Source organism: Erythrolamprus reginae, chromosome 1 (genome assembly GCF_031021105.1).
Source record: "Erythrolamprus reginae isolate rEryReg1 chromosome 1, rEryReg1.hap1, whole genome shotgun sequence".
Classification (NCBI taxonomy): Eukaryota; Metazoa; Chordata; class Lepidosauria; order Squamata; family Dipsadidae; genus Erythrolamprus; species Erythrolamprus reginae.
The window spans coordinates 103,690,048-103,717,306 of NC_091950.1; the positions used below are offsets into that span (position 1 = coordinate 103,690,048).

The window sequence follows — 27,259 nt, forward strand, 5'->3', positions numbered from 1 at the left end:
GGGCGGGTAAAATATTTACTGACCCCTCACATCCTGGACACAAATTGTTTCAACTCCTACCCTCAAAACGTCGCTACAGAGCACTGCACATCAAGACAACTAGACACAAGAACAGTTTTTTCCCGAACGCCATTACTCTACTAAACAAATAATTCCCTCAACACTGTCAGACTTTCTACTAAATCTGCACTTCTATTCTACTAGTTTTTCTCATCATTCCTATCACCCATTTCCTCCCATGTTGACTGTATGACTATAACTTGTTGCGTATATCCTAAGATTTTTATTAATATTGCTTCTTCATTGCTTATTTGACCCCTATGACAATCATTAAGTGTTGTACCACATGATTCTTGACAAATGTATATTTTATGTTATGTACGTTGAGAGCATATGCACCAAGACAAATTCCTTGTGTGTCCAATCACACTTGGCCAATAAAATTCTATTCTATTCTATTCTATTCTATTCTTCTGCACATTTTGTCTGTTCTGGGCTTAAGATATGTTTCACCTTTTGTTGCTTTACATATCTCCATCAAGGTTAATTTTCTTAATCTCTACACTAAATGGCAAATAGAAGTGCCCAAGACTAACAGTTTGGGACCTGCTAAACTATCCCAGGAATGGAATTCAACATGGATAATACCTTGGGGAAAACATGGTGTTATAGCAGCAAGAATCCCATCTGTTTCTTAAGGCTCAACTTCAACTGAAGTGTTTCATTTCTGGTTATCTGTAGAACATTCCTTCTGAGTGTTGCAATGACTAATAGAGAATAGTGGTTGTCCATCACCCATCCCTGAGAGTTACAACTGATACAAAATCTAAAAACAGAGTATAATATTTATGAAGGGAGAACCTATACAAGTCTACCCACTTTTCAGTTATATATGCCACATCCTTACTCTCATTTGCAATAAGATCATGAATGAGGATGGATTTATTACAAACTGATTGCATAAGCAACAATTGAAGCCTAGGGTTGCCACACTCTCCTTCCAGGAATGCTTACCAAGAATCATTTTTGAGGATCTTTACCTTGTCATCTTCTAGTACAGCTGGCCCTGACTTCCATCATACTTATCTCCTGGCTTTCAAAAAGAGGCTGGACAATCATTTGGCTGAAATGGTGTAGGGTCTTCTGCTCGAGCAGAGAGTTGGACAAGGAGACCTCCCCACATCCCTTGCAACACTATCATTCTATCTTCTATGCCCATCACATTCTCCATGGTATTGCCTGCTTCCTCTTCCTCCTATTCCCTGGCTCCCATATATTGGTTAATTCTGGATTTTGTCTGCTTCTGTATTTCTTAATCTATTTTACTTCACATATAACACATGCTTATTAGCATTCACTGACAATAGGTCAAACATCCAAGACAACTATATTATAAGCAACATTTATTTTCCTTTCACCTGCGATGATCTATAATTACTCGGTATTCTTTCAGTGCTCTGCTTATGTTCAGGATCATATACTCTAAGAAGGTCTCTTGATTAATTCAAACTTCTAACAGGAAATAAAAAGATACAATTAGAAAAAGAGATTTATTTTAAGAGTCCAAATCCAAGTATTTCAATAGAAATACTGTATACATATATTAAAGGCATTGTAGTGTATTGTAGAAAGAACAATGATTTGAATGAACACAAACTTAATGTAATAAAACAGTACCCCAGGGTCACACAAAACATTACTTTAAATATATAAGTAACTGCTATGCCTTTTACTGAAACACTATGTACCTCAGTTCAAATAAAACTCTTCAAAAAAAGAAAAGAAAAGAAATATATGTAATGTTTGTTGCTAATTCAATGTCAGTTTAGATCAGATGATTTAAAATGCCCATTCAATCTTCCCAATAATGACTACGAGTCCTACACTTATGTTTGGGTGAAAATAAACAAAGAATCAGAAACCATCTTTCTGTTATGCTTTTAAAACCATTGGATTCTTATTTCACTATTTTAGATTTATACGAATAATGCTCAAACCCTAATAATTCTAAAAGCTGATTCACCCCATTCCAAAATGCACCAATGTTAAATATAAAGCATAGTGTATGTAAGAGATGTGCATCTTTGCAAATGTATAGGAAGAAGTGTGGAATCGACCTCCACCTCATACTTAACGATGTAAATAATGGAGCTTAGCAAATAAAGATACTATGTAAAGAATGAATCAGTCGTATGATTCCTCCACAACAAAATACTACCATGAACTGACAGTATTTTTTAATAAAAAGTTTCAGTCTCATAGTAGAAAGATATTCCCCAGTAAGTCTAATAAGCTCTGCAAACTGATATATGAATTCCAAGGCACTCAGAATTCCTCTCAAAGGTACATACACGCAGAGAGAGGAAATGGAACATTTGTAATCTTCTTTTTACAATGAGAAACTTGAGCATACCCAGACTAAATATATTTTCCAGACAACCAGAAAACTGCATTTTGACACGTAAACCATTTAAAGCTCCCCCCCCTCTGTGTGTGTGTGTGTGTGAGAGAGAGATATGTCAGAATAGGTATCCAAATAAGCCACCAAACTGTTATATTACACTTATGCAAGATAGAATGCTAAAATCTGGTTCACACAACCCGTAAAATACACATACTAATTACAAAAGAATACAAGGTAGATTTTTTGATTCTTCACTATGAAGAAGAAAGCTGAAATCAGGCACATTGTGATAGACAGATGACTACAAGAGCCTTGTTCAATCAGGCTGCAGGGTGATGTTGTCTCATATTCTGGATCACAGAACAGAATGATTTGGGAATCTCAAATCTTGACTGGAAGGAGATAGCCTCCAGTATATAAGGCACAGTGACTATGATTCAGGGAGAAAGCAAATGGCCATAAATAAGAGTAAACCTTGGTGGCTTGATCTTCCACGAACCTGTCCAGTCCTCTTTCAAGCCATTCAAATTGCTGCTGTTATTCACTGCTGGCAGTAAACTCCATAGATCAAATACCTGCTGTATAAGAGAGTAATTCATTCCGATGATCCCAAATTGCCCTACATTTTGGGTCAACGAATGATCTCAAGTTCTAACATGGAGAAAAGGATAACACTTATCTCCAATCACTATATGGTGAATGTGATTTTGTAGACTTCTATGTTGTTTCCTTTACCTTCCTTCATTTCAAGCTATAGTTTCTTCTTGCTGAGAAGCAATTCCAGTCCCCAAATCATTTCAATTGTTCCTTTTGTGCCTTTTATAGCTTTGTATAATTTTAAGATGTTGGGTGAGAAGAACCACAAACAACATTCCAAGTGTAATCACGACATGGATATACAGTACATAAGGACGTTAGGATATCAGTAATTCTATTTCAATTCCCTTTGTAATGATTCCAAAAATGGAATTTCTTTTCAATTAATTTTCTTTTGTAACAGCAGCTACATAAAGAGTTGATATCTTCACTGAAACACCTACCATAACTCTAAGATCTATCTCCTAGTCAATGACTTTCAGCTCAAATTCTATTACTGTTTAGGTGGCTTTGAATCCTTTTTACCCTATCCATTAAAATATATATATTAATTTTTCTCACTGATGTAATAAGATTATTATGTGATTTAAACAAAAATATAGCTTAAACCGTACAGATATTTCTGATGACCCTTCAGAATTTTATTTTTCTATTGAAAGAAGTGGACCTCCAGATGCCATCAGCAATATAGTTCAATACTTGCATTAATGCAAGTCTGATTTACTATTATTTTTATATACATTCTTACAATCATAAATAAGAAATTTTAAAAAAGCAATAAAGATCATTTGAAACACAGGCATGACATGAGATGCATGTGGATGTATATGTAGGTTTGATTTCAGTACATGAATTTGAGTAAATTCCTGATACGCTTTAACAGCATGTTATAACAGAGAGGATGTGAAAATGAACTGTTCTTAATCGTTTCAACCTTCATAATTCAGTAGTTAAATCTAGCACGACTGAGGCCACTGGCACCTTTTTTTGCTCATTCTCCCTTGAAATGATTGAGGGAAGTTGTTTAATGGCAATGCACATAGCTCTTCTTCCTTTCACAGAAACACTTGTGACCATCGCGTAGAAAAAGGCCAAATGATTTGGGACTTCTTAATTTCAGCACAAGTTCAAGCAGACATCCATAAAAATGTGCATAAATAATTGTTTACAGTTTTCAGACTGGAACTGAATTGAGCAGAGAGTCACTTGGCGCGGCTGCAATTTCATGCAGTGTAGTCTGGCGCTCCACACTAGTAAAAAGGTTTCTTGGCGGACTGCTGCCCAAAGTCTCTGGAGCTCTTGCCTCTGAAGCATCTGTGCTTTCCACATTTCCAGTTCGAGAACTATATGGAGGAAGATCTAAGTGATTCCAGGATCCTGTTTCTGAGGAATATGGAGGCGGAGGAAGATCAAACCACGGGGGTCTGCTGCAAAGTATAAATTAGATATCAAGTTACCAGATGTATGAAATAAAGGCCATCTGATTTTTGCTTTAACAAGTTATAAAGACACAAATGGACCACTCAATCCACTAATATTCCCCACTGTCCTATTTGTGATATCCAGAAGGCCATTCTGGACTAATTTAAGAATGAAAATGGGATTAATTTACCCCTTAGATGTTTCAAACATTTAGAAACCCAGGGGACAAACTCTCAGTTTATCCTGTAATACCAATGTCTTCCAGTGACATTACTTGTAGCTTCCAACTGATCAGGGGAGAGCTTTCTATTCCTTGATCCTGGGAAAATGTCACAGTTCAAGTTACTATATTATAATACAGATGCACACCAAATGTTCACTACTTGCATGGCCAAGTCACAATAGAACTGACTTGATGGGTTGACTTTTGACAAGTAACTTTTGTTCAGAAGCCAGAAACATCTATTCTGCCTGTATTCAGTATTGCTTGGCCCCAGTATTATCAGACTGCAATTTTTGATGTTACTGGAAGAGCAAAATAATGAGTTGGTTAAATTTTAGGAATTTTACTTTATGATGTGCCGTCCATGGTATACTACTCTAAGGCCAATTACAGCTGTCAGCTCAGGGAATTGCACATAGGTGATGGTGGCCAAAGCTAAATCTCAGGAGTCATCAAGACCCAGGCTTCTAAATATATATTCTGCCATCTCACAAACATACTACTATTGTTTATAACTACCGGTATGTGTTATTGTAGGGTAAGTTGACCTTACTTTGCATTGGAAACAATAAAGAGGGGTGGAGCAATTCTGCTTAAAAGTCTTACGTCTCACAAAATATACTTAGAAAAGTTTCTCCCCACACGAAAACATAAAATGATACGTGTTTTTTGCAATAGATGGTGGGATCAAATTGAAGACATATTAGAAACGGATCAGCATTGCACAAGTCACAGACATCCATTTGCATCATCACTACTGAAATCAATAAGAATCTTAGCAGCAAAACCAAGAAATTATGGACTGGCTTCATAAGTTAGAAACAACCCCACATACAATTTAATCCGAGTCTGTGGAGAGGGGCGGCTTACAAATCTAATAAATAAATAAATTTAGTTCCCATAAGTGACTGCAGATAAATATATTGAATTGGTATCTGTTGTTGAAAGGGACTTCTCATTGATTTTCAAGTGCTACATCTTAAAAGCTTGGGGAGTTAAGTTAAATTCTGTATAATGCATATATGCATCACTTAGTGATAAATTATTAGTTGCCATGGTTTCACATTAACTGCCTTCTTTCAGGGGAGGGGGGAAGACACTATAAATGGATTTTTAATTTTCCTCAATGGATCCAGATCTTCTTCTCAATATATTATCCCCAATATATTGTTGCTAAGAATTACAACTGATTGTCTATTTAGTGGAAACTGTGATCAGTTTGTAAGAATGTTGTACACATCAAGTTATGCTATTAATACTTGAAATGCATTTTGTCCATTTATTCAAAGACAAGCTTTTAAAAATTATATTTGCTTTAAATTATTTATAGTGATTAAGCATCCCCTAGGCCAGTGTTTCCCAACCTTTTTTGAGCCGCGGCACATTATTCACATTTTCAAAATCCTGGGGAACACTGAACGGGGGTGGGTGGGGGGGTGGCTAAAGAAAAGTTTTGACAAAAAAAAATCTTCCTCCATTTCGCTCTATTTCTCCCTCACTCTTTCTCTCTCTTCCTTCCTTCCCTTCTTTCTCTTTCCCCATCACTCTTTCTTTCTTCCTCTCTCTTTTGCTCTCTTTCTCTCTCCCTCCTTCCCTCCCTATATGTCTTTCTCTCTCCCTTGCTCTCTCTGCCTCTCTTGCTATCTCTCTTTCATTCTCTCTTTTTCTCTCTCTTTCTTGCTATCTCTTTCTCTGTCTCTCTTTCTCTCTCTCTTGCTAGCTCTCTTTCTTTCTCTCTCTTTCTCTTTCTCTCTCTCTCTCTCTCTGCCTCTCTTGCTATGTCTCTCTTGCTCTCTCTCTCTTTCTCTCTCTTCCTTTCTTCTCTGGGGAGGCCGGCGAAGGTTTTTCTTATTTTAAATGTTCCGGGTGGCAGGGGGATGCGGAGCCCGCACGCACACACCCCCGACATTCCAAATCCTGCCTCAGCTGTGAGAAGAAAAAAGCGCTCGGTGAAGGGACTGCATGCAAGAGGGGCCGGGCGGGCGTTAGCAGCCCGATGAGGAGGACAAGAAGCCGCTGCAGCCACCCCCAATCCCCCCCCCTTCCCTGGGTACCTTCCAAAGGCCCCTGGAAAAAGGCAGGAGGTAGCAACGAGGCGCGAGGACAAGCAGGCAGCTTGGCGGAGGGGAAGCGCTGACGGGCTCTCCTCCTTCCCCACCCCCGCGCTTCTCTCCCGCCCTGGCTTTTGCTTCGCCCGCAGATTTCCCCGCAGTTCAAAAGGAGGCAAGAGGTGGCCTGGATGAAATTGCGGGGAAATCATGGGGCGAAGCAAAAGCCAGGGCGGGAGAGAAGCGTGGGGGTGGGGAAGGAGGAGAGCCCGTCAGCGCTTCCCCTCCGCCAAGAGGTTATTGCCGCCGCCTCTGCCTCCACTCAGGGAGCCATCGTGGTTGAGCTGAGCGAGAGGAAAAGGCGCGGTGACCACGGTGGCTCCCTGAGTGGAGGCAGAAGCAGTGGCAATAACCTCTGTGCTTTCTACGGCAGCGTGGCTGAGCCGGACGGAGGGAAGCGGCAGCTCCCACTCGAGGAACCCACGGCAACGGGCGACGGCTTGGTGGGAGGCGACGGCGGGAGACACAGGCGGTGGGAGGAGAGGGAACCAGAAAGCGACTGTGAAGCCCAAGACCATCTATAGGACACTCAGGCAGGGGCGCCGGCAGCGCCCCGCCCAGCTGGAGCTTCTCGCGGCACACCTGGCCATGTCTCGTGGCACTCCTGTGCCGCGGCACACCGGTTGGGAAACGCTGCCCTAGGCAATACCAATGAAATGCAGAAATTCCCACTATATGTCACATTGGAAGGTAAATTTTGGAAACAGATTTGTGTGTGTGTGTATGTGTTATACTGGAGGAGGACATTATGGTCAGTGGCGAAATTCAAACTGCAGCAATTGTGACTTGCCTTAATGGCAGTAAATAATCAGGCAGGAAATTTGGGTATAAATATTGAAGCAGTTTATGAGGCATCAACCCAGTAAAATCAATGCTACTGAAGCAAGGGTGGTGCAGTTGTTATAGGAAGTTATAATGAAAGAGAAGCATTGGATATACAAAAAACCAAACAAACAAAAACCCAGAACAAAGGGTTTAAAGCACAGGAGAAACTCCACTGGTTACACTACTGCAATGTACCTTTGATCTAGCACAGCTTCTGAATAAGATGGTGGTGAATCTAAATCTGGAGGTCTATGATAGCCCTGGGTAGACATATACTGGACCCCATTGTTAACGTTATAGGTGACATTGCACTGATGTGGATGATCAAGGACGACGAGACGAGACAGGAGGACAGGATGCTGCAGTCGATGTACGGGAAGTGTCATGAGGTTGTTGCGTTTTCGCTGATGGTGCAAAATTAAGGCCAGGAGGGCCACCACCAACACAAAAATAGCAGAGCTGCCAATGATTGCATAGGTAACGCTGGGATAGAAGATCATCTGAGGCTCTGTTGTCACGTAATTCTGACTGCTGTCAGCCTCTGCAAGTAAGAAGAACAAGACAATAATACAATTAATTTCTGTGAATGAGATGCTGCTCTTTTCAATATATATCTTCTGTGTTAATTTAACACCACTTGCTAGTTTTTTCATCAAGGTTTGGCTTGGAATATTGGCAAAAACAAAATAAGCATCGACTAACTTCAATTGCATATTTCCTCCCATTTGCTTTCAAAGTTTCTCTTTGGAACTGACTATGGAGGAAAAGAAAGCTCAAGACAAAGACAAGCTCTCTTTCCTTTATGAACCTTTGTGATTTAGCTTTTAGTAAATAGTTGAATTTAGAGAGTCATATCTGTTTCCATGGCCTAAAATTTAGGCACAAATTCAATTCTCAGGCATCTCATTCCAATGTGGATTTAGAGAAATCTCAAGCCCATTTACCCATTACCTGTCTCAGTCGTGGTTTCTAAAACCCTCTGCTACCAGTTTATGCTCGTTTGCATGTGTGTGCGATGCTTCTGTGCATAAGCATTCTGGGTGGGTGGAGCCTCCTGCCGCCAGCGCTACCGGTTCTTAGAACTGGGCCAAACCGAGAGCAACCCATTGCTGACCTGCCTATTGTATAATTTCTGTATCCAGTTTCCTGGAAATGAATCTTCACAATGAAGTATGGGCAATCAAATGCACAACTTTTCATATTTCAGCATTATATATTCATTCTGATTATGCAGTACCAAGCTGTTATTACTTTCCCCAAAAGAAATGATATGCTGCACCATAAAAACAAAACAAGATCTGAAAACTGCATCAAGTTATTAAAAAAATTGGCAGGTTGCTATTTTTAGCAAAACCAAGAGCCTGTAGAATAAAATAATTATGAAAAATTAAATTTACACTTTTTCCCACTGTAGCATATTGAAGCAAGCTACAAATTTCTTTTATTAAACCCCTCTTAATAAGCAACAGTTTATAATAGTATAGATCTTGGATGTTGATAACACACAATATTGAGAAATCTAGACACCCATGATAACGTAACAATTGAAAGTAGTATTCTAAGATTCAGCAAACATATACAGTATTCCCTCGATTTTCGCGGGGGTTACGTTCCAAAATCGATTTTCCGCGAAGTAGCGGTGCGGAAGTAAAAACACCATTTTTGGCTATGGACAGCCAAAAACTACCCCTCTCACCGGCTTTCTTCGGACACGGGTCCTCCTGCAGCAGCGCTGGCGGCCACCGTTCCCCATAGGCACCCGCCTGCCCGCCGTTCGCCCACCCGCCCGCCGTTCTCCCGGCCACCCGCCGTTCGCCCGGCCGCTCGCTCGCTGCTCGCCCTGGCAGAGAAAGTGAGAAAGAGAGTGAGAGAGAAAGAGGGGGGAGAGCAAGAGATAGCAAGAGAGAGAGAGAGAGAAAGAAAACAAGAGAGGGAAAGTGAGAAAAAGAGAGAGAGCAAGAGGGGGAGAGATAGAGAAAGAGAGAGAAGGAAAGAAAGAAAGAGATGAGAGAGGGAGGAAGAGAGTGTGAGAGAGGAAGAAAGCAAGATAGAGAAAGAGAGAGAGAAAGAAAGAAAGATGAGAAAGGAAGGAAGAGAGTGAGAGAGAGGAAGAAAGAGAGAGAGAGAAGAGTGGAAGGAAGAGAGAGAGAAATGATAGAAAAAAGGGGAGAAAAAAAGAGAAATGAGAAAATGATTGAAGCAGAGAATGACAGGAAAGAAAGAGAAAGAGACAGAGAAGTGATTCTTGGTGATGACGTATGATGTCATCGGGTGGGAAAAACCGTGGTATAGAAAAAAAACCGTGGAGTATTTTTTAATTAATATTTTTTGAAAAACCGTGGTATAGCGTTTCACGAAGTTTGAAGCCGCGAAAATCGAGGGATCACTGTATGCTAAAATCAAAATCTATCTTCTTTCTCAGTTGGGACATTACAGTGCTACAATGCCTTACATATTAAAATGCAAGCTGCCCATTCTATGATACTTATAAAAGAGATCCAAGTCAGAGAAGATGATATATTTTAGATAATTAATTAATTTATACTTAATATTTCTATCTCTATGTTAATTATACCCAAAGACTTCTGTTTTGATAATATTTAGCTTGCCAGCTAAGAAAGAATGGAGAAAGAACACAATTATAGTCAGAGATTCCTCTACCGTACTTGAGGACATGCTAAACCACTGGTGTCAAATTAGATTGTGTCAATCACAGGTCAGATTGTAATGTAGGACATCATTTTTTATCTTTGCGGATGAGCATGGTTTGTATGCAGAGGTGGGCTACTGCCTGGACTGGGGGTGGAGCGCATTGGGGTAGCAAAAATGGAGCTCTACCCCAGAGCACCCAATTTGCACTGAAAGATGTTGAAAGAAAATGCAAGACGTCATGCATAAGCCACGCCCACAGTGTGGTAGTAAAAATTTTGGTAGCCCTTCATTGCCTACATGTGATGTATCTTGTCCACGAGTCGCCAGTTTGACAGTCCTGTGCTAAACCATAGCTCTAAAATAATTATTCTTGAAAAATATACTTCCTTCTACAGACCAGGTTGACGCCACTACAGGAAACCAACATCTCTTGATCTCAATATTCTCCTTTGTTATGAAATGATTTAAAGTAAAAAACACTTTTGTATGCAATTCATCTCAGCAACTCCATTGGGTTTACTGCCTGTAATCTCAGTAGCACATTACATCTGAAAATCAGGACAGGACAGGAGACTTGCAATGATGTTTACAATAAGAATCAGCTTAATGAACAAAGTTTAATTAACAAATAGGAACAGTATTTACAATGACTGAATGCATATGACTAGCAATTGAGTCTATAATTACTTAGACTATCACCAATACTATTGACAAAATTAATTTTTCTTGGAGGCTCAAATCATGACCAAGAATGTCATGTGAAGATTTGATTTGATAAACAATATACACGATAGACAAGTGTAAGCCAAGTTTAATCATAAGTTGAATGCAGTAATTATATATACTAAGGCCTATATTCAAATTCTTGCTTGGCCATGAAAGAACAATGGATGACCCTGAGACAGTCCTGACTGCCACACTGGATCATTCAGAAAATAAAGGGTGTGTTGGTGTAATGGGGAAGGGAAGGAGTTATAAATGCTGTTTAAACCTTAAAGCATGGGGTAGCTTTTCTTTCTTAAATTGACATAATCAAAGTAATTATGAACATCAGAGTTGCAAAAATATATATACTTGCAAATACCCCCAATCAATACAAAATTAGATTCTTGCAAACAAAATTAGAGACATGGTGGTACAGTGGTTAGAATGTAGCTAATTGGAATTGCAGCTAATTCTACCAACTGCCAGCAGTTCAACTCTCATCAGCTCAAAGTTGACTCAGCCTTCCATGGTTGGTAAAATGAGTGCCCAGATTGTTGGACGCAATAATCTGACTCTTTAACCTGCTTAGAGAGGGCTGTAAAGCACTGTGAAGCGGTATATAAGTCTAAGTGCTATTGCTTACAAGCTAGAAAGCCAAAGAAATCCACTCTGTATTATTAGCAAATTATGTTTCCTTTCCTAGGAATAAATTGTCCACATAGAAAATAAATGCAACTTTCTTTTTTTGGCATAACCCTTTTCAAGAAGAGAAAGAGAAGAGCCCCCTGTGAGTTATTCATTACTAGTTGCTTGTAAGGGATAGTGGCAGTTATAACCCAGATGGATTTAAAGTACAGCTATTATATATGGACTACAAAAATCAAGATACACCCCCCCCCATTTAATTGTCATATAGATTTTTGCACTTTAGGTAGCTTTCATTTAAGGGCTTACACTATTTTGCTTTGAAACTGTTGTGGTTGGCTTCAGGCCAGCTCCTATGGCTGCTGATTTTGATTCAGAAACCATAGGTCACAAAATCAGGTTTCCTTGTAATATAAGTGAAGCAAATCTCTGTGAATTATGACATGAGGAGATCTAACTTTCTCCAAGTAAGTACTTTAACTTGCTCCAAGTAAGTTTCTTTCCAGCCTTAACCATGTGCTAATGATGTTCCCAGCTCCTACTGGCTTGCAAGGTCTTTCATTGTTATTCTCTTTTAAAAACGTTTTCCAAGCAGTTTATTTTCATTGCTCTACTTGCTCAGAATTTTTCTTTCCAGCGCTGACCAGGTTCTAACAATGTTCCCAGCTCTTACTGGCTTGCAAGCTCTTTCACTGTTACTCTCTCCAAATAAGATTTTTTTAAAGCCCTAACCAGAGGATAAAATAATGTGCTGAAACTGACCAGACTAAGGATGCTAGCCAGATGAATATCTGATAAGCAGATTCCTTTCTCTATATTCCTCCCCAAAAACTAAGGTGTGTCTTATACTCCGAAAAATACGGTAAATCAAACCCTAACCTGAGTATATAAACCAAATAATATAAAAATGGAAAAATAGCCTGCAGATAATTAAATCTGAACAGAAGGTTGGCAATGGGAAACTTGAGAGAGTGATACCTAATGTTTATTAACCATGAACATTATAGTAGAATTAATGTAGTGGTTTAGGACCAACTATATTAAACTTAGATTCTGAAACTGCAAAGACCATTATTTCATAACTCTCAATCTTGTGCAGCAGTCCTGTTGTTGCATACTTCATCAGGGCTATCAGGGCTAAAAACACATCATTAGTATAGGCATGTACTGTTTTAATGAAGAGAAGTAACTAATGACGAAGAAGAGAAGCACTTTACTATCATATTTACATACAGTATTTCTAATAGGGTATACGATATAATGATCTTTAGATAATTGCAGAAAATAATGAAAATTAAAAATAGCTAAGATTGCTGATTAAAATATGATCCAATACCTGTAAAGTCCAAATTCCCCCTTTGTTGTTTCATGAGACAGCACATTCCAGAAGCCAGCAATATCCAGAGAAATAAACCAACAATCCACAGCTTTATGCTTACTGGTGTAGTAGGATGAATATCATTGTCAGTCAATATAAGAATCTTAACATGAGTTCTTCTCAATTATTAGTGGCCGTTGATGAAAAAAAAATGTGGAAAAGCAACCAAGGGTTTACACATTGAAGACATCATCTGGGACTTTGTTTTATATTTGAGGCAGAATATTACACAATTAAAATGTTTAGAAGCAGCCTTACTTCTTAACATGTACAATGTTTCCTAGTTACAGACTCTAATTCACAAGAGCGAAGTGAATTGTTGTAGAGCTCATTTTGGCAATTGCTTAACACTGCAGGATGATTGCACACTAACTCATCAAATAAAGGCCCATAACTTCACCTCTCACCTTAGCATTTCTCACAACACTGTATAATTATCTCCAGCGCTTCTTCTGTCCCAGTTTCCAAAAAAAAAGATGGTGGGTAGAAGAAGAGAATTAGCAACTTGAGATAGTAAGCCAAGATCACATTAACATTAAGCTGCTGTTTTAAAATTAATTAAATGACCTATACAAGTTTCTATTCTGATAGAATAGAATAGAATAGAATTTTTTATTGGTCAAGTGTGTTTGGATACACAAGAAATTTATCTTGGTGCATATGCTCTCAGTGTGCATAAAATAAAAGATACATTCATCAAGAATCATAAGGTACAATAAGCAATCAATTCATATTAGGAACCCATCAATATACATTTTGTTGTGATTCAGCCTGAGGCTGCTCAGGGACCAGCTGTGTCTCTGCTGGCTCCATGCCCAGAGGAGGATGACAGCGCAGAGGAGGGGGCTGAACAGTCGGACGGGGGAGAGGAAAATCAGGAATGGGATGAAGGCGAAGAGCATGAGAGCCCCGGGGGGGGGGGTGCTCTCCCCAGCCAGTAGCTTGGAGTCATTAGGTGATGACGCACAAGCTGTCATTGACATGAGACAGCGACGTTCAGAGCAACGAAAGGAGCAGTTAAAGAGATATTTTCACCATTGAAGTAGAAACAGCTGGGTTTGGGTGTGGTACTCATCAGCAGGGTTTAAAAGGCAGGCAAGCCCTTTAAGCCATGTGGAGTGTTATCAGCTTGGCGTGACGTTATTCTGTCTTGTTTCTCGGCATCTCTGTTCCTGGCTTGTGGCCCAGCAGCTTTGGAAGATCCGTGGGAGGTATAGGTCTGCTATCTACAGCCTTGGCTTGGCAGCAAGAATTCTGTATTGCTGCATGGACTTTTGGCCTTCGTGAATATATCTGAAGATACAGCATTTTCCTATTTGTAAGGACATTTTCTGTTACCTGTGTTTTTCTTGAATTTCATAAAACTGCCTTTGCCTTTTACCAGTGTGTCTGGCTTCTCTTTTTGGGTTGGTATTGGCTTCTGGAGTGACCCAGACAGAACACATTTTAAGGATACAAGCAACAAAGTTACAGTCATACAATCATTAGTGCAGTGCTTATCAAATAGTGGGGCAGGCCCCCTGGGGAGGCACAGAGCGATGCCTGGGGGAGGGGCACATGGCCCCAGGGAACGTACTTTTTTTGCCACAGGGAGTAGGGTTTTTTTGCACCGAACAATAGCACACAGCACAGATAACAAAGTACAGATAACAAACCTTTAAGAGACACCATGAAAAATATTTAACATGGATGAAAATAAAGGAGGAGAGAGAAAGACATAATGAGACAAGGTAAGTCTCTTGAAAACTAAGATGAGGAAATATGATGAAGTGTATGTAGCACTTGGCTTCACTGTGACTATGGTGGGAGACAAGGAAAGACTGGTACGTTTACTACTAAAAAATTATTTATTGATTGATAGATTTTGTCCATTACACAATGAAGGTTATAGTGGATATACTCATAGTAAAATACATAATGAAGGTTATAGAGGATATACTCATAGTAAAATATATCTAAAAAAGAATAGAATAGAAGATATAGGAATAAGATATGAAAGAATAGAAGAAGAGATACAGGAATAGAAGAAAGGTATAGGAGATATAGGAGAACAATAGGGCAGGGGACGGAAGGCACTCTAGTGCACTTGTACTCGCCCCTTACTGACCTCTTAGGAATCTGGAGAAGTCAACTGTGGTAAGGGTAAAGTGTTGGGGGTTTGGGGATGACAGTACGGAGTCCGGTAATGAGTTCCATGCATTGGCAGTGGATAGCATGACGCCAAATAAATTAAGATGTCACTTACACCCCAATCATGCTGATAAACCGCTTGAATTTTTTAAATGAAAACGTGCCGAATATTGCAAACAATTGTCCTGGCGGAGAGTTGTGGGGTGCAAGAAACATTTACTTCTTCCTAGGGGGGAGCATAACAGAAAATAATTGAGAAGCACTGCAATAGTGGGAGGAGATGGGTGATGGGAACGATGAAAAGATTAATAGTAGTGCTGACTAAGTAAATAATTGGTGTTGAGGGAATTATTTGTTTAGCAGAGTGATGGCATTTGGGAAAAAACTGTTCTTGTGCCTAGTTGTTCTGGTGTGCAGTGCTCTATAGCGTCATTTTGAGGGTACGAGTTGTGTCCAGGATGTGAGGTGTCTATAAATACATTCACAGTCCTCTTTTTGACATGTGCAATATACAGGTCCTCAATGGAAGGCAGGTTGGTAGCAATTTTTTTTAATATAGTTCTAATTATCCTCTGAAATTTTTCTCTGTCTTGTTGGGTTGCAGAACTAAACCAGACAGTTATAGAGGTGCAGATGACAGATTCAATAATCCGATAACTTTTTGTTTCTTGTAATAACTGCATGCCCTTCAGGACAATCATTGAGGACTATATACCAATAAAGGATTGTGATAAAGTAAATTTAAAAATAGTTCTTATGACTTATGACCTCAACTGAATCCACAATTTCTGTTCCTAAGTGTTATGGGTCAAGTGTTAAATTATTAAGTGAGCTTTGTCCCATTTTATAACTCTCTTGTCACAGTTGTTAATTGAATCACTTCAATTGTTAAGTTACTAATATGGTTGTAAAGTGAATCTGGCAAAGTCAAAGGCCATTGACTTTGTTTATCGATTACATGACCCAGGGACACTGTAACTGTTATAAATATGAGTCGGTTGTCAAAAGTTCAAATTTTGACCACATGACCATGAGGGAAGCTGAAATGGTTGTAAGCGTGAAAAACAGTAATAACTCATTTTTAACCTAGTGCCTCTGTAACTTTGAAAATTTACTAAGCAAATGGTTATAAGTTGAGGACTATCTGCAGAGAGTAGACTCAGAGGCCAAAAATGTCTGAAACTCCTTTTCTTTCTTTCTTTCATTAGTATTATTATTTATTAGATTTGTATGCCGCCCCTCTCCGCAGACTCGGGGCGGCATACAAATAAACTGCTCCCTATTTTCCAAGCAAGAGATGCCAAGAAATCGATGGAAAAATTGGATCAGAGGTCTGACATGGTCAGTCATAGAAGATCTTCAAAATTAGGTCGAGATTCTCTTGTGTTTCAAAGATTGCATCTTGCTGGCTCCTGACTTAACTGATCGATCAATACAAAAATATATTGTGTGACAGCTGAAGTCCAGGCTGCAGCAGCATACGGGATGCAGTCATCTTAACTCTCCAAAGTTGCACTTCACTATCTTGCCTTTTATGCTGCAGCATCCATAGCGGGTCATGATCAAACTGACAACATAGAATCATGAGGTTATCATGCAAATGGCACAATTATCTAATTGCATTGTAATGGCAGACACAAGCATGTAAGCCATCTATTTGGGCAATAACATAATGACACGCTTATCATTTGCTGCATGACTACAACCTGCAAGAATATTTCTTTAGTATAGATTAATCCAGAAAATGCCATGATTAATTGAGAAATTATAATTACTTTTCTGGGGTCCATATTACTCTACTGAGATGCACAGATGGCTGTAATAGCTTTATAAATGACATAGTTATTATCTGGAGAATACCAATATGCAAATGCATCAGTGTGCAAGGGCTTTCTTGCTGTCACTCTGGAAAGAGGTAGGCTTTAAAAATGTACATGGGGACCAGCAACATTTGTTTAACATGCAAAACTAATGCTGTGCAACAAATAACAAGAGTGAAACAATTTCTGTGCAAGAAATCAAATAGGTAGAGAGAGGGGAACAGTTAATCTTGCCCATTTACTAGCCTTCACCAGTAAATATTTACTCCTTCAATTATTTAATCCATATGTCCTACAGCAAGGAAGTCTGGCAGAGATCATGAGAAAACTGGAAAAATCAGCAGGCACCAGAAGATTTTATTATTTTCTGTCTACTGAATATGTCCCCATTCCCCAACCCGTATCCCTTTAGCAAATGCAGCCTGTAGATATGTATTTGCCAAAATGGTAATAGGTCTATGCCTGCCCTAAAAATCTTCTCTCCTGAAAGAATAACATTCATGTCCCATGGAGATTTTGAGTGCTAGAAATATGCAGAAAAAGCAGTTTAAACAATATAAAAATACTATATTAGTATAGGCACCGCTGGCTTAGAGTGGAGGGAAAAGAAGACTACTAAGATTCAGTTACCGTCCACCAGTTTAATATATGTGTGAGTCAAGATGCACTTGAGAAAAATATGCTAGTTTAAGTGCAAATTAAATATACAGTGTAAAGTACATTTTAATCCACTCTAAAATGTAGCATAATCACAGAAAATTGCCTATCTTTTAAGCACCAGTGTCAGAGTTCCAAATAGCATCCGAGAAATAAATCAGAGTTCCAATTTATTAACAGGGACATGTTAGCACAATTGGAGAAACCCGAATCTAAAGTTACGAGGGTATCTCCACCTGGGTTAAAGTTCATTTCCTTGCATCTCCCCTTACAAGTCCATCACATGAAACATACATCTTCTGCCAGTGTATCCTGCAACTCTCAGCAGCTTCCGGCCAGATGCTGACCTTGAGAACCTAAAAGAAATGTGTTATTGCATGCAGCCAATGCCCTCCCAAGTTCCCATAGCAAGAAACACCCCAAAAGAACATAGCATAATGTGGCAGGCCAAAACCTCCAAGCATTCTGGCATCGTCCCAACAGCTACGGTAGTTTGAAAAAAACATGTAATAGAGGCCACAGTTAACTCAGAAGTTTATTACAGAACTCATGCCAGGCCTGGCAGGTACAGACTTAAGCAAATAATACACACACAGGTTTATATATAACAAGCTGCCTGAGGCAGCACCCAATCCCGCAGAGAGAAACTTCCCGCTTACATTGTAACTGGGGCTGGCGGCCAATCAGCACCCTGGATAGGGACGCCTATCGCCCGGCTCTAATCTGCGGCTGTAACTGAGCAGATACAACACTCCTATCCCTTTCGTTAGCACATACATAATCTTTCAAATATTCCGGCCTCTTACAAAGACGTCCCGATCTCCGTGGCTCTATTACTTGTTCCTCCCCGGTCTCCAGACTCGCCTCTCCCCCGAGAACTGAAGCCAGAAGACTCACGCTGCTCTCGGAACGGGGCAGCAGGGGATCTACGAGACCGGCAAACTCTGGCAATGTGACCTTTGGCACCACACCGCCAACATGCCACATCTCGGGACGGGCAATTTGAACGATAATGACCCCCCCCACAGCCACGGCACGGCGACAAAGGAGGACGAGGACGTCCCGTCGGTGCTTCCCTAGCCCGATTAGTAGCCAATCTGCAGACCTCTTCATCTTCTTCGCCCCCTAAATCGCCCACCTCCTCCGGGGCCAGCTTGGGTTTATCCGGGACAGGGGTTGTCTTTTGCGTGGCATTAACTGAGCTGTCCATAGAAGCCAAAGATTGTGTAGATAACTCGAAAGCACGAGCCTCCGCCACTGCAGCTTGGAAGGTTAAATCCCGGATCGCCAGGAGACGCCGCTTGAGGCGACCGTCTCTGACTCCGAAAACTAGTCTATCCAAAAGGTAGTCATTAAGGTCCCCAAACTCACAATATAACGCCGCTCTACGGAGAGCAGCCAGAAAGTCATTAATAGACTCCCCTTCGGCTTGATTTCGCTGATAAAAAGTGTAGCGACGAGCACACCTCGAAGGGGCAGGGGCATAATGATCTTGTAACGTTTTCAAGAAATCATCCCAAGCCACATCATGGATGGAAACTGGGGCAAACAGGGCACGAGCTGTTTCAAACATATCGGGTCCACAAAACCCCAAAAAATAGGACCTCTTTCTATCCCCAGAAATGTCCTGGTATCCATTTGAGATCAGGAAACAATCAAAACGGGCGACATAGGAGTCCCACGTCTCCCCTTGAGGATCAAAGGGGGGGAATGTTAAATGCACAGACATCCTGACTTACTGTCTCCACTGTCAATCCTCAGCATAGGCTCGCTACCTCGTCGCCAATGTAATAGAGGCCACAGTTAACTCAGAAGTTTATTACAGAACTCATGCCAGGCCTGGCAGGTACAGACTTAAGCAAATAATACACACACAGGTTTATATATAACAAGCTGCCTGAGGCAGCACCCAATCCCGCAGAGAGAAACTTCCCGCTTACATTGTAACTGGGGCTGGCGGCCAATCAGCACCCTGGATAGAGACGCCTATCGCCCGGCTCTAATCTGCGGCTGTAACTGAGCAGATACAACAAAACATACTAGTACAACATCTACCATCTCATATATATTGCTTTAATGATGATCATTCTTGTAAAAAAATGCTCAAAAGGAAAAGATACCATCTTTTCCTCGGAAAAGGAAAAGATACCATCTTTTCCTCGGAAAAGGGAAATATGCCTTTTCTTTTCCTGATACAGTTTTCTGCTCTTAAAAGATAGGGTCTGAAATATTATAGGTTTCTGTGACTAAGATTAAAAACTCAGACTAGGAAGCAAAACAAAATAAGAATAATAAAATAATAAAAATGAACGGAAAAACACACACCACCCCCACGGGCAGAATCACCGGAAGAAATCATGTAGAAGTTTGAACAAAAGTGTCATACCATGCAGTTTATGGTGTACCTTTTCTTCTGCTGTAGTATGCCAAAAAATTTGCAAAATCAAAAAGTATATCTGGAGGCATTTTAGGACTCACCATAGTACAATATTATGCAATACAATCAAGATAAGATGTACTATTAAAAAACAACAACCTTTCATGGAGTGTCCCCTCATTGTGATTCAGCAGTCTGAGCATCTCAATAATACTATTAGCTACACTATTGGTTGTGGACACTCCCAAAAGTGTTATCCATAATGGGCAGATTAAAGAAAGGGATCTAGTCTAGATAAATTATACTGAAGAATGAAATATAAGGCAAAAAATGACATTTACAACCAGGCTGATATCCACGATACCAGTAAATGAGTCCCTAAAGACAAACAATATCCAATAAAATACTGGAAAAAGGTAGAGGCTAACTATGAATAGCCCTGATGCTTCTGATCTGGACAGATCAAAGCCAAACTATCTAGCTGCTGAAGCAACAGAAAACACAGAGGTTTGATGTTGCAAAGATATTGTGGAGAATCATATCCTGTGGAGAAAAAAATCATAGGAGAACTGAAAGAGTGATAATGAGTTTGTGTAATCAGTGATAATAAACACTAACATTAACTAAAAGTAACTAAAAGTCAATGCTTGGATACTACCCACCCCCCTCTAAAGATAGAATGAATTTCATTTGCATCTAAGGCAAGCCAATAGCTGCTCAAAATGCCTTCAATCATTAGATGGGGGCGACATATAAATTTATAAGGAAAACAAACCAACAGACAAATAAATAAATGTATTAGAATAATGTAACCACAGATGCAGAGGAAATGAAAGAGGTTCTAAAGCAATTCGTAAAACCTTGTTGAAACAGTAAGGATATAATTAAATAGGTAAAACTCAGGAGGCAAAATATCTGCAGATATGCTGAATATAGCTGAAAATAAAAATAAAAAACAAAGGTCAGGACAAACTGAAGATTATTTACCAAACTATAAAGACAGTTTTACGTTTTCTTACAAAGAAGAGCAAGAAGAGACACAGATTTATATTTATAACTGAGTATAATCAAAAAGAGCAAGACATTTGTTTACAAAAATTTCCATTAAATCAAAGAAACTTGATTTTGGGCAGCCTAAAAGACAAAGTTAGCAAAATCTACAAGGCAAAAGAGTTAATAAGAAGAATTGGTAAGAGCATATAGAAACCGTAAGAATGGATTCGTAAATCAAGTATGAATACGAAGATATGATCAGTGAACTAGGGCCAGACATTCTGAAAGTTAAATGGGCCCTAAAATATTGCTAACAATAAAGCTGCAGAAGTTAATAAAATGCCAGCCAGACTTTTTAAAATCTTGAGAAAGTACGCATTTAAAGTGTTATTTGCTGAATGATCAAAGAACCAAAAAAGAGCAGTTGTTATTCTGATACCAAAATGGGCAGCTCTAAAGAGCGTTTGAATTGCACAATCTAGTATGAAAAAGTTAAAGGATTCAAAAGAAGGGTTATGGGTCGTGTGTGCATATACAGGGGCTGGGGATGTGAATGTGTGGGCTGCATATGAGGTTCATCTGTGCATGTGAGGGGGGCAGGGTGCATGGGGGATTGCGCACACATTACATTATTGCATTGCTTTTGGTGTGTGACAAAAAGGTTAGCCATCATTGTTCTGGTTCAGGCTGGAGTCGTCTGACTGTTTTTAATAAGTGCTTCTCAGACGGTTAATTTTCAAACGAATAACACTTCCTTTATTTCTTCCACTTAAATTCTAGAAAATTACAGTTCTGTTACACAGAAAAATACTTTCAGTTCTTTCAGATTAAAAACAAGGTCATTTATCTTTCGAATTAGTTCACTCACTGCTAGAAAGCATTCTCTAATCTTTGAGCTGAGTTCTGCTGATTAAAAAGCAATCAATCGCACAATAGAAAACTCACTTGTCAGAGCAAAGACAAAAAATCGCCATCTTGGCTTGATTTCAATTTGACGAAAGCCACCTTCTGCTTCCGTCCAATTCGGGAAGTGATGTAATTAATTAATTAATTAATTAATTAATTAATTAATAAACTTACGCTCTAAAATGTATCTCAAAACTTCCTGCCTTCAATTTCTTCCATTCTTTTCTGCACCCTTCTGAACTTTGGATTAACCCATGTGCTATCTTGGACGCTTGAGCTGTCTGAAGATACATCTGTCTGCATACTTTCATTTGAAGGCTGGTCTGCTATCTCCTCCTCACTAAAATTCTCTTCATCTCTTAAATCAGGTAAATTGACAGTTTCCATTTCATCCCCATCCTCATTCCAAAGACTGTCAGGGAACACACACAACAATCACTTACCTAGTTTATTTAATGTATATTAAAAATATATTATGAGAAATGAGAAGGAATACAAACTGGGTTTTAAATTGCTGGAAGTAGCATCAACAACCTTAAATGTACTATGATGTATTTTATTTTATTTTTTATTTATTTTTGTCCAATACACAATGAGGGTTTTAGTGGGTATATATCTACATATACATAGTAAAATACATGATGAAGGTTATAGAGGAGATACTCATAGTAAAATATATCTAAGAAATAATAGAAAAGATATAGTAATAGAACATATCAATGAAAGAATAGAAGAAGAGATATAGGAATAGAAGAAAGGTATAGGAGATATAGGAGAGCAATAGGACAGGGGACGGAAGGCACTCTAGTGCACTTGTACTCGCCCCTTACTGACCTCTTAGGAATCTGGATAAGTCAACCGTAGATAATCTAAGGGTAAAGTGTTGGGGGTTTGGGGATGACACTATGGAGTCCGGTAATGAGTTCCACGCTTCGACAACTCGGTTACTGAAGTCATATTTTTTACAGTCAAGTTTGGAGTGGTTAATATTAAGTTTAAATCTGTTGTGTGCTCTTGCGTTGTTGTGGTTGAAGCTGAAGTAGTCGCCGACAGGCAGGACGTTGCAGCATATGATCTTGTGGGAAATACTTAGATCTTGTTTAAGGCGATGACTTTGTAAGTCATGATATGACTTTATAAATATATAATGTATATAAGAAATGTCTTGATTGTAAAAGTGGGAAGGTAACAAAAGAGAAGTTGACAGAATACTTAAGTGGGTAGAGACTATCCCTGATTACATCAGCAGGAAGTTACATGAATTCAAAGAACCAGATGTTGACAGGCAAACCTAATGAAACGAAACCAGAACTGGAACACAGTGAACAATGGAACAGCAACTGTGAGATAAATCTGCAGATGAGAACAGAATATGAAGCACGGGCTGAATGAAACTTCACTGCTTTGAATATTCTCCTCATTCTCTTATCAACAGAAGGGCAGATGATATAGCTTAAGGACTCTCACTTCCCCAGAATACATGTCATATGAAAGAGATGGGCTTAGGGAATTGCCACTATTGTTTACTGAGTTAGATAACGTCTTTTTCTGGCAATGAGCATAAGGTTAGATAAAATTCCTTATGTGCATAGTACAGTCCATTGCTACCAATCTGTTACTGAAGCCAAAGCAGACAATATTTATTTATTTGGTTGGATTTCTATGCCACCCTTCTCCACAGACTCAGGGCAGTTTAAATAATTAAGAAAGAATTGTGTCCTCAGCTCAGATGAATATATGGCACCTGAAATAAAGTCAAAAATATTTAGGTAACTGGAAAATATTACATCTCTTATAAATATTCCTGGAAATAGTTCAGGAATTCTTTTTCTTTTCTGAAAAAGGTTCTTGAATGAGAAGCAAAATGTCTTAGAGGAAAAACAAAGTCCAGTTGCCTTTTGAAAAAGCACCTTTCGGACAATCATGACTTGGAGGACTGAGAATCTCCATTGACATTCCTGAAAATATTTATTATAAAGCCTAGTTACAAAGACACATAAAATAAAATAAATAATACTAAGCTAATTTATTTATTTATTTTCTTCTTAAATTATTTTAAAATCAAAATAGTTTTGTGTACAGATCCAACAGTGGCAAAGGTCTGGTGAGGAACCATTCTAAGAAATATCTCCCTAATTTACTGAATCAGGTTTGACAGGTATAGATCTTAATCCACTTTAAAATGAAATTAACAAAGACTTCTTAATATAAGCAGCCTCCATCTCTCTAGTATAAAGCTCCTATTATTGCAAACAAATCACTGGATTAGTCAGGAAATACTAATTGCTGTCCTACCTGCTTTTGAGTCTCAGATGTATTTAGCAATTATTAAACTGAAGAAAAAAATAATAACTCCTTCTGATAATTATGGAAATTGGCATTACTGTTCTACCTTGCTAGGCAAGACTTGTAAGACAATGGCACAATTCAGAGTTCTGGGTAGTTCCAATGTCTTTTAACTATTGAAAACCATCTATGTTTCTATTGGCAAATCAATTACTTGAAACCTGCCAATAGTAGTAACTACCTAGTAAACTTTCTTTGACTTGTCACTTTGGTTTAGAATGGTTTCGTTTATTTGTTATTTCTTGGCACACACCTGACATTGTTGCTGTTGGATTGATTAGCAGCAGAGTCATTCAAGCTCCTCTATGTTGGCATACCGAAATAAGTAATACAAACTGTAGACGTTGCTAATATTATAATTCATGTCAATATGAATTTTTATGAAAGTCTGTAGCAAAAATGCCATTAATTTTTCACTCTGTATATACTGAAGTATGATTAATTATGCACTGATAGCAAAGTCCCCTTTCTCTAATATATTATAATTTCGCTATTTAAATACACAAGCAAAATGTTCTATCTATCTATCTATCTATCTATCTATCTATCTATCTATCTATCTATCTATCTATCTATCTATCATCTACCTATCTACCTATCCATCCATCCATCCATCCATCTAAATGTGTAAGGGATACAGTACTAGGTATGGTATAAACAAACAAAGCAAAGTAGGTATAGGTAAGTTTGGACTATAGGACAGTAAAACAGGGACGGTAGGCACGATGGTGCGCTTATGCACACCCCTTACAGACCTCTTAGGAATGGGGTGAGGTCGACTGTAGACAGTCTAAGGTTAAAGTTTTTGGGCTTTGGAGAAGAAACCACAGAGTCAGGTAGATCATTGATCATTCTGTTGCTGAAGTCATATGTTCTCCAGTTGAGTTTTGAGCGGTTTACATTGAGTTTGAATCTATTTTGTCCACATGTGTTGTTGCAGTTGAAGCTGAAGTATTCATTGACTGGTAGGACATTGTGGTAGATAATTTTATGAACTACATTTAGATCAGATCGAAGGTGACATAGCCCAAAATTTCAAGTCTGGTGGAATAAGGTATTCTATTGCAAGCAGAGGATTAGAGGACTCTTCTTCTGAATTATTTCTGGACTCTCTCAATTGTATTAATGTCCAATATGCAGTGCGGGTTCCAGGCGGGTGAGCTGTATTTGTGGACTGGTCTGGCAGATGTTTTACATGCTCTGGTTAGCAGTTTAATATTGGCAGAGAAGAAGCTACGCAAGATCAGGTTAACAACTCTTAGTGCCTTTTTGGCAATGTTATTACAATGGGTTCTGGCACTTAGGTCATTAGATACGAGTACTCCAAGGTCCTTAACAAAGTGAGGATCATCTAGAAGGTTATGTCCTCCAAGTTTGTATATTGTGTTCTTTTAGCCAATGTGTAAGACAGAGCATTATTGGTTGAGATCTGAAGTTGCCAGTTATCAGACCATTGTGATATATGGCCTAGGTCTTTTTGAAGGGTAGAAGTATTGTCAATGGTGTTGAATAGTTTAACATCATCAGCAAAGAGAATGAAGTTATAATATGATCACAAAGGTCATTTATGTAAAGAATGAATAGTCTTGATCCGAGAATGATGCCTTGAGGAACAGCACTGATGACAGGTGCTGGATTTGATAAGGCACTCCTTATTTTAATCATTTGTTGTCTGTTTGAAAAGAACGCAGTTATCCAATCATGAAGGGGACCAGTGATGCCATAGGATTTTAGTTTTTGAAGTAGTTATTAGAAAAATTACCAACAGTTTAATGTATGGAGTTAAAAGAAAAGGATTCTATTACAAATCATGCTCAAAATGGCTTCTGTTCTAAATAGTAAAGTATTTTACAAGCTTAACTCAATGCCAAGTTCATTATATTTCTTAGACTCAATTTACAATTCCATAAATTTTAAAACTTTGCAAACAAATCACAAGTCCATAAAAATACTTCCTTTGGAAATAATATGTAAAGATAACTTGGAATTCTTTTAGAGATGGCTTCAGTGAAGCATCTCTGGCAGTAAATCAAGATATTACAATACCTGGGACTCTATCCAAGTTCTGTATTCCCCATTTGACATACACGCTGCATTAAAATGCAGTCTCACTTCAATGAGTTTTTAGAGGAATAAATTAAGCAAAAGATTATTTTAATTACAGAATTGGAAAAAATGGCTTCACTTGGCAGGAACTTTATTTTTATTCTTCATTGCTGACACTGAAAACTTGATTGAAGTAAATATATTCAAGATTGTCCCCTTGCAGGGAAATGATTTCTTCTTCTACTTTTTTTTTGCCATAAAATTTACTTGACATCATGAAGGCAATGTGCTGAGTCAGGTGGATCTTTGATTCAGACAAACAGCCCATTTTGTATGGGACGTCTTAAGGGAAATAATTCACACATATGCAACAGACCAGTAAAATCTATGGCTCTTGCAAGCTGAATTCAGAAGTGAGGTCCCCACATTTAATAGGTATTTACTTATAGAAATAAATAGGTTGGATTTAAGAAACACACTAAGCCATTACCCATGTGACTGATTCATACAACAATCTAAGCTACCAATTTTCAAACCCTAGGTTAAGATTTCTGGGAGGTGGTTCACAAGCAACTTGTGGGTATGATATCTTTTTTTAAAACCAAGAAACAAATGAACAAACAAACAAATAGGTTTGAGCATGCAAAACATTTACATATTCATTTCTTGAACAAACAAGAATCCAATAAAACTATTTTTCTTTGAAAATAAGTAAAATAGATGAGTTTGTGAATTGCACAGATCTTTTTATTATTTTGGAAATTACTGTTACTAAATATTTGTCATATACTGTGTGAAGTACCCCATGGGAAGAGGTAGATTCTTTAGAACCGTTAGTAACTTGGTGATGACATCACAGAGTCGGTTCTGTTTGTCTCTTTGTAGGAGCCGCCACCTTAAATTTTGTTTCTGCACATGCGCAAAAGCTAATTTTTTGCTTCTGCACAAAAGCTATTTTTTATTGCTGCAGGTGCGCACATACACACATGGTGCGACCCTGGGCAAACCAGCAGCCAAAGGATCCA

General features: G+C 38.7%; 1 protein-coding gene across 2 annotated transcripts in view; it reads right to left on the reverse strand.

Moving 5' to 3' along the window:
- Positions 1 to 1,536: 1,536 nt before the first annotated feature.
- LDLRAD3 (low density lipoprotein receptor class A domain containing 3) overlaps positions 1,537 to 27,259 on the reverse strand; it is a 183,851-nt gene continuing 158,128 nt past the window's right edge. For both annotated transcript variants that reach the window (XM_070734996.1, XM_070735003.1), the window contains exons 5-6: positions 7,775 to 8,120; positions 1,537 to 4,428 (exon numbers count right to left, since the gene is read on the reverse strand). In XM_070734996.1, coding sequence (XP_070591097.1) covers positions 4,176 to 4,428; positions 7,775 to 8,120 — 599 coding nt within the window. In that variant the 3' untranslated portion in view covers positions 1,537 to 4,175. The remainder of the gene's footprint in view (positions 4,429 to 7,774; positions 8,121 to 27,259) is intronic.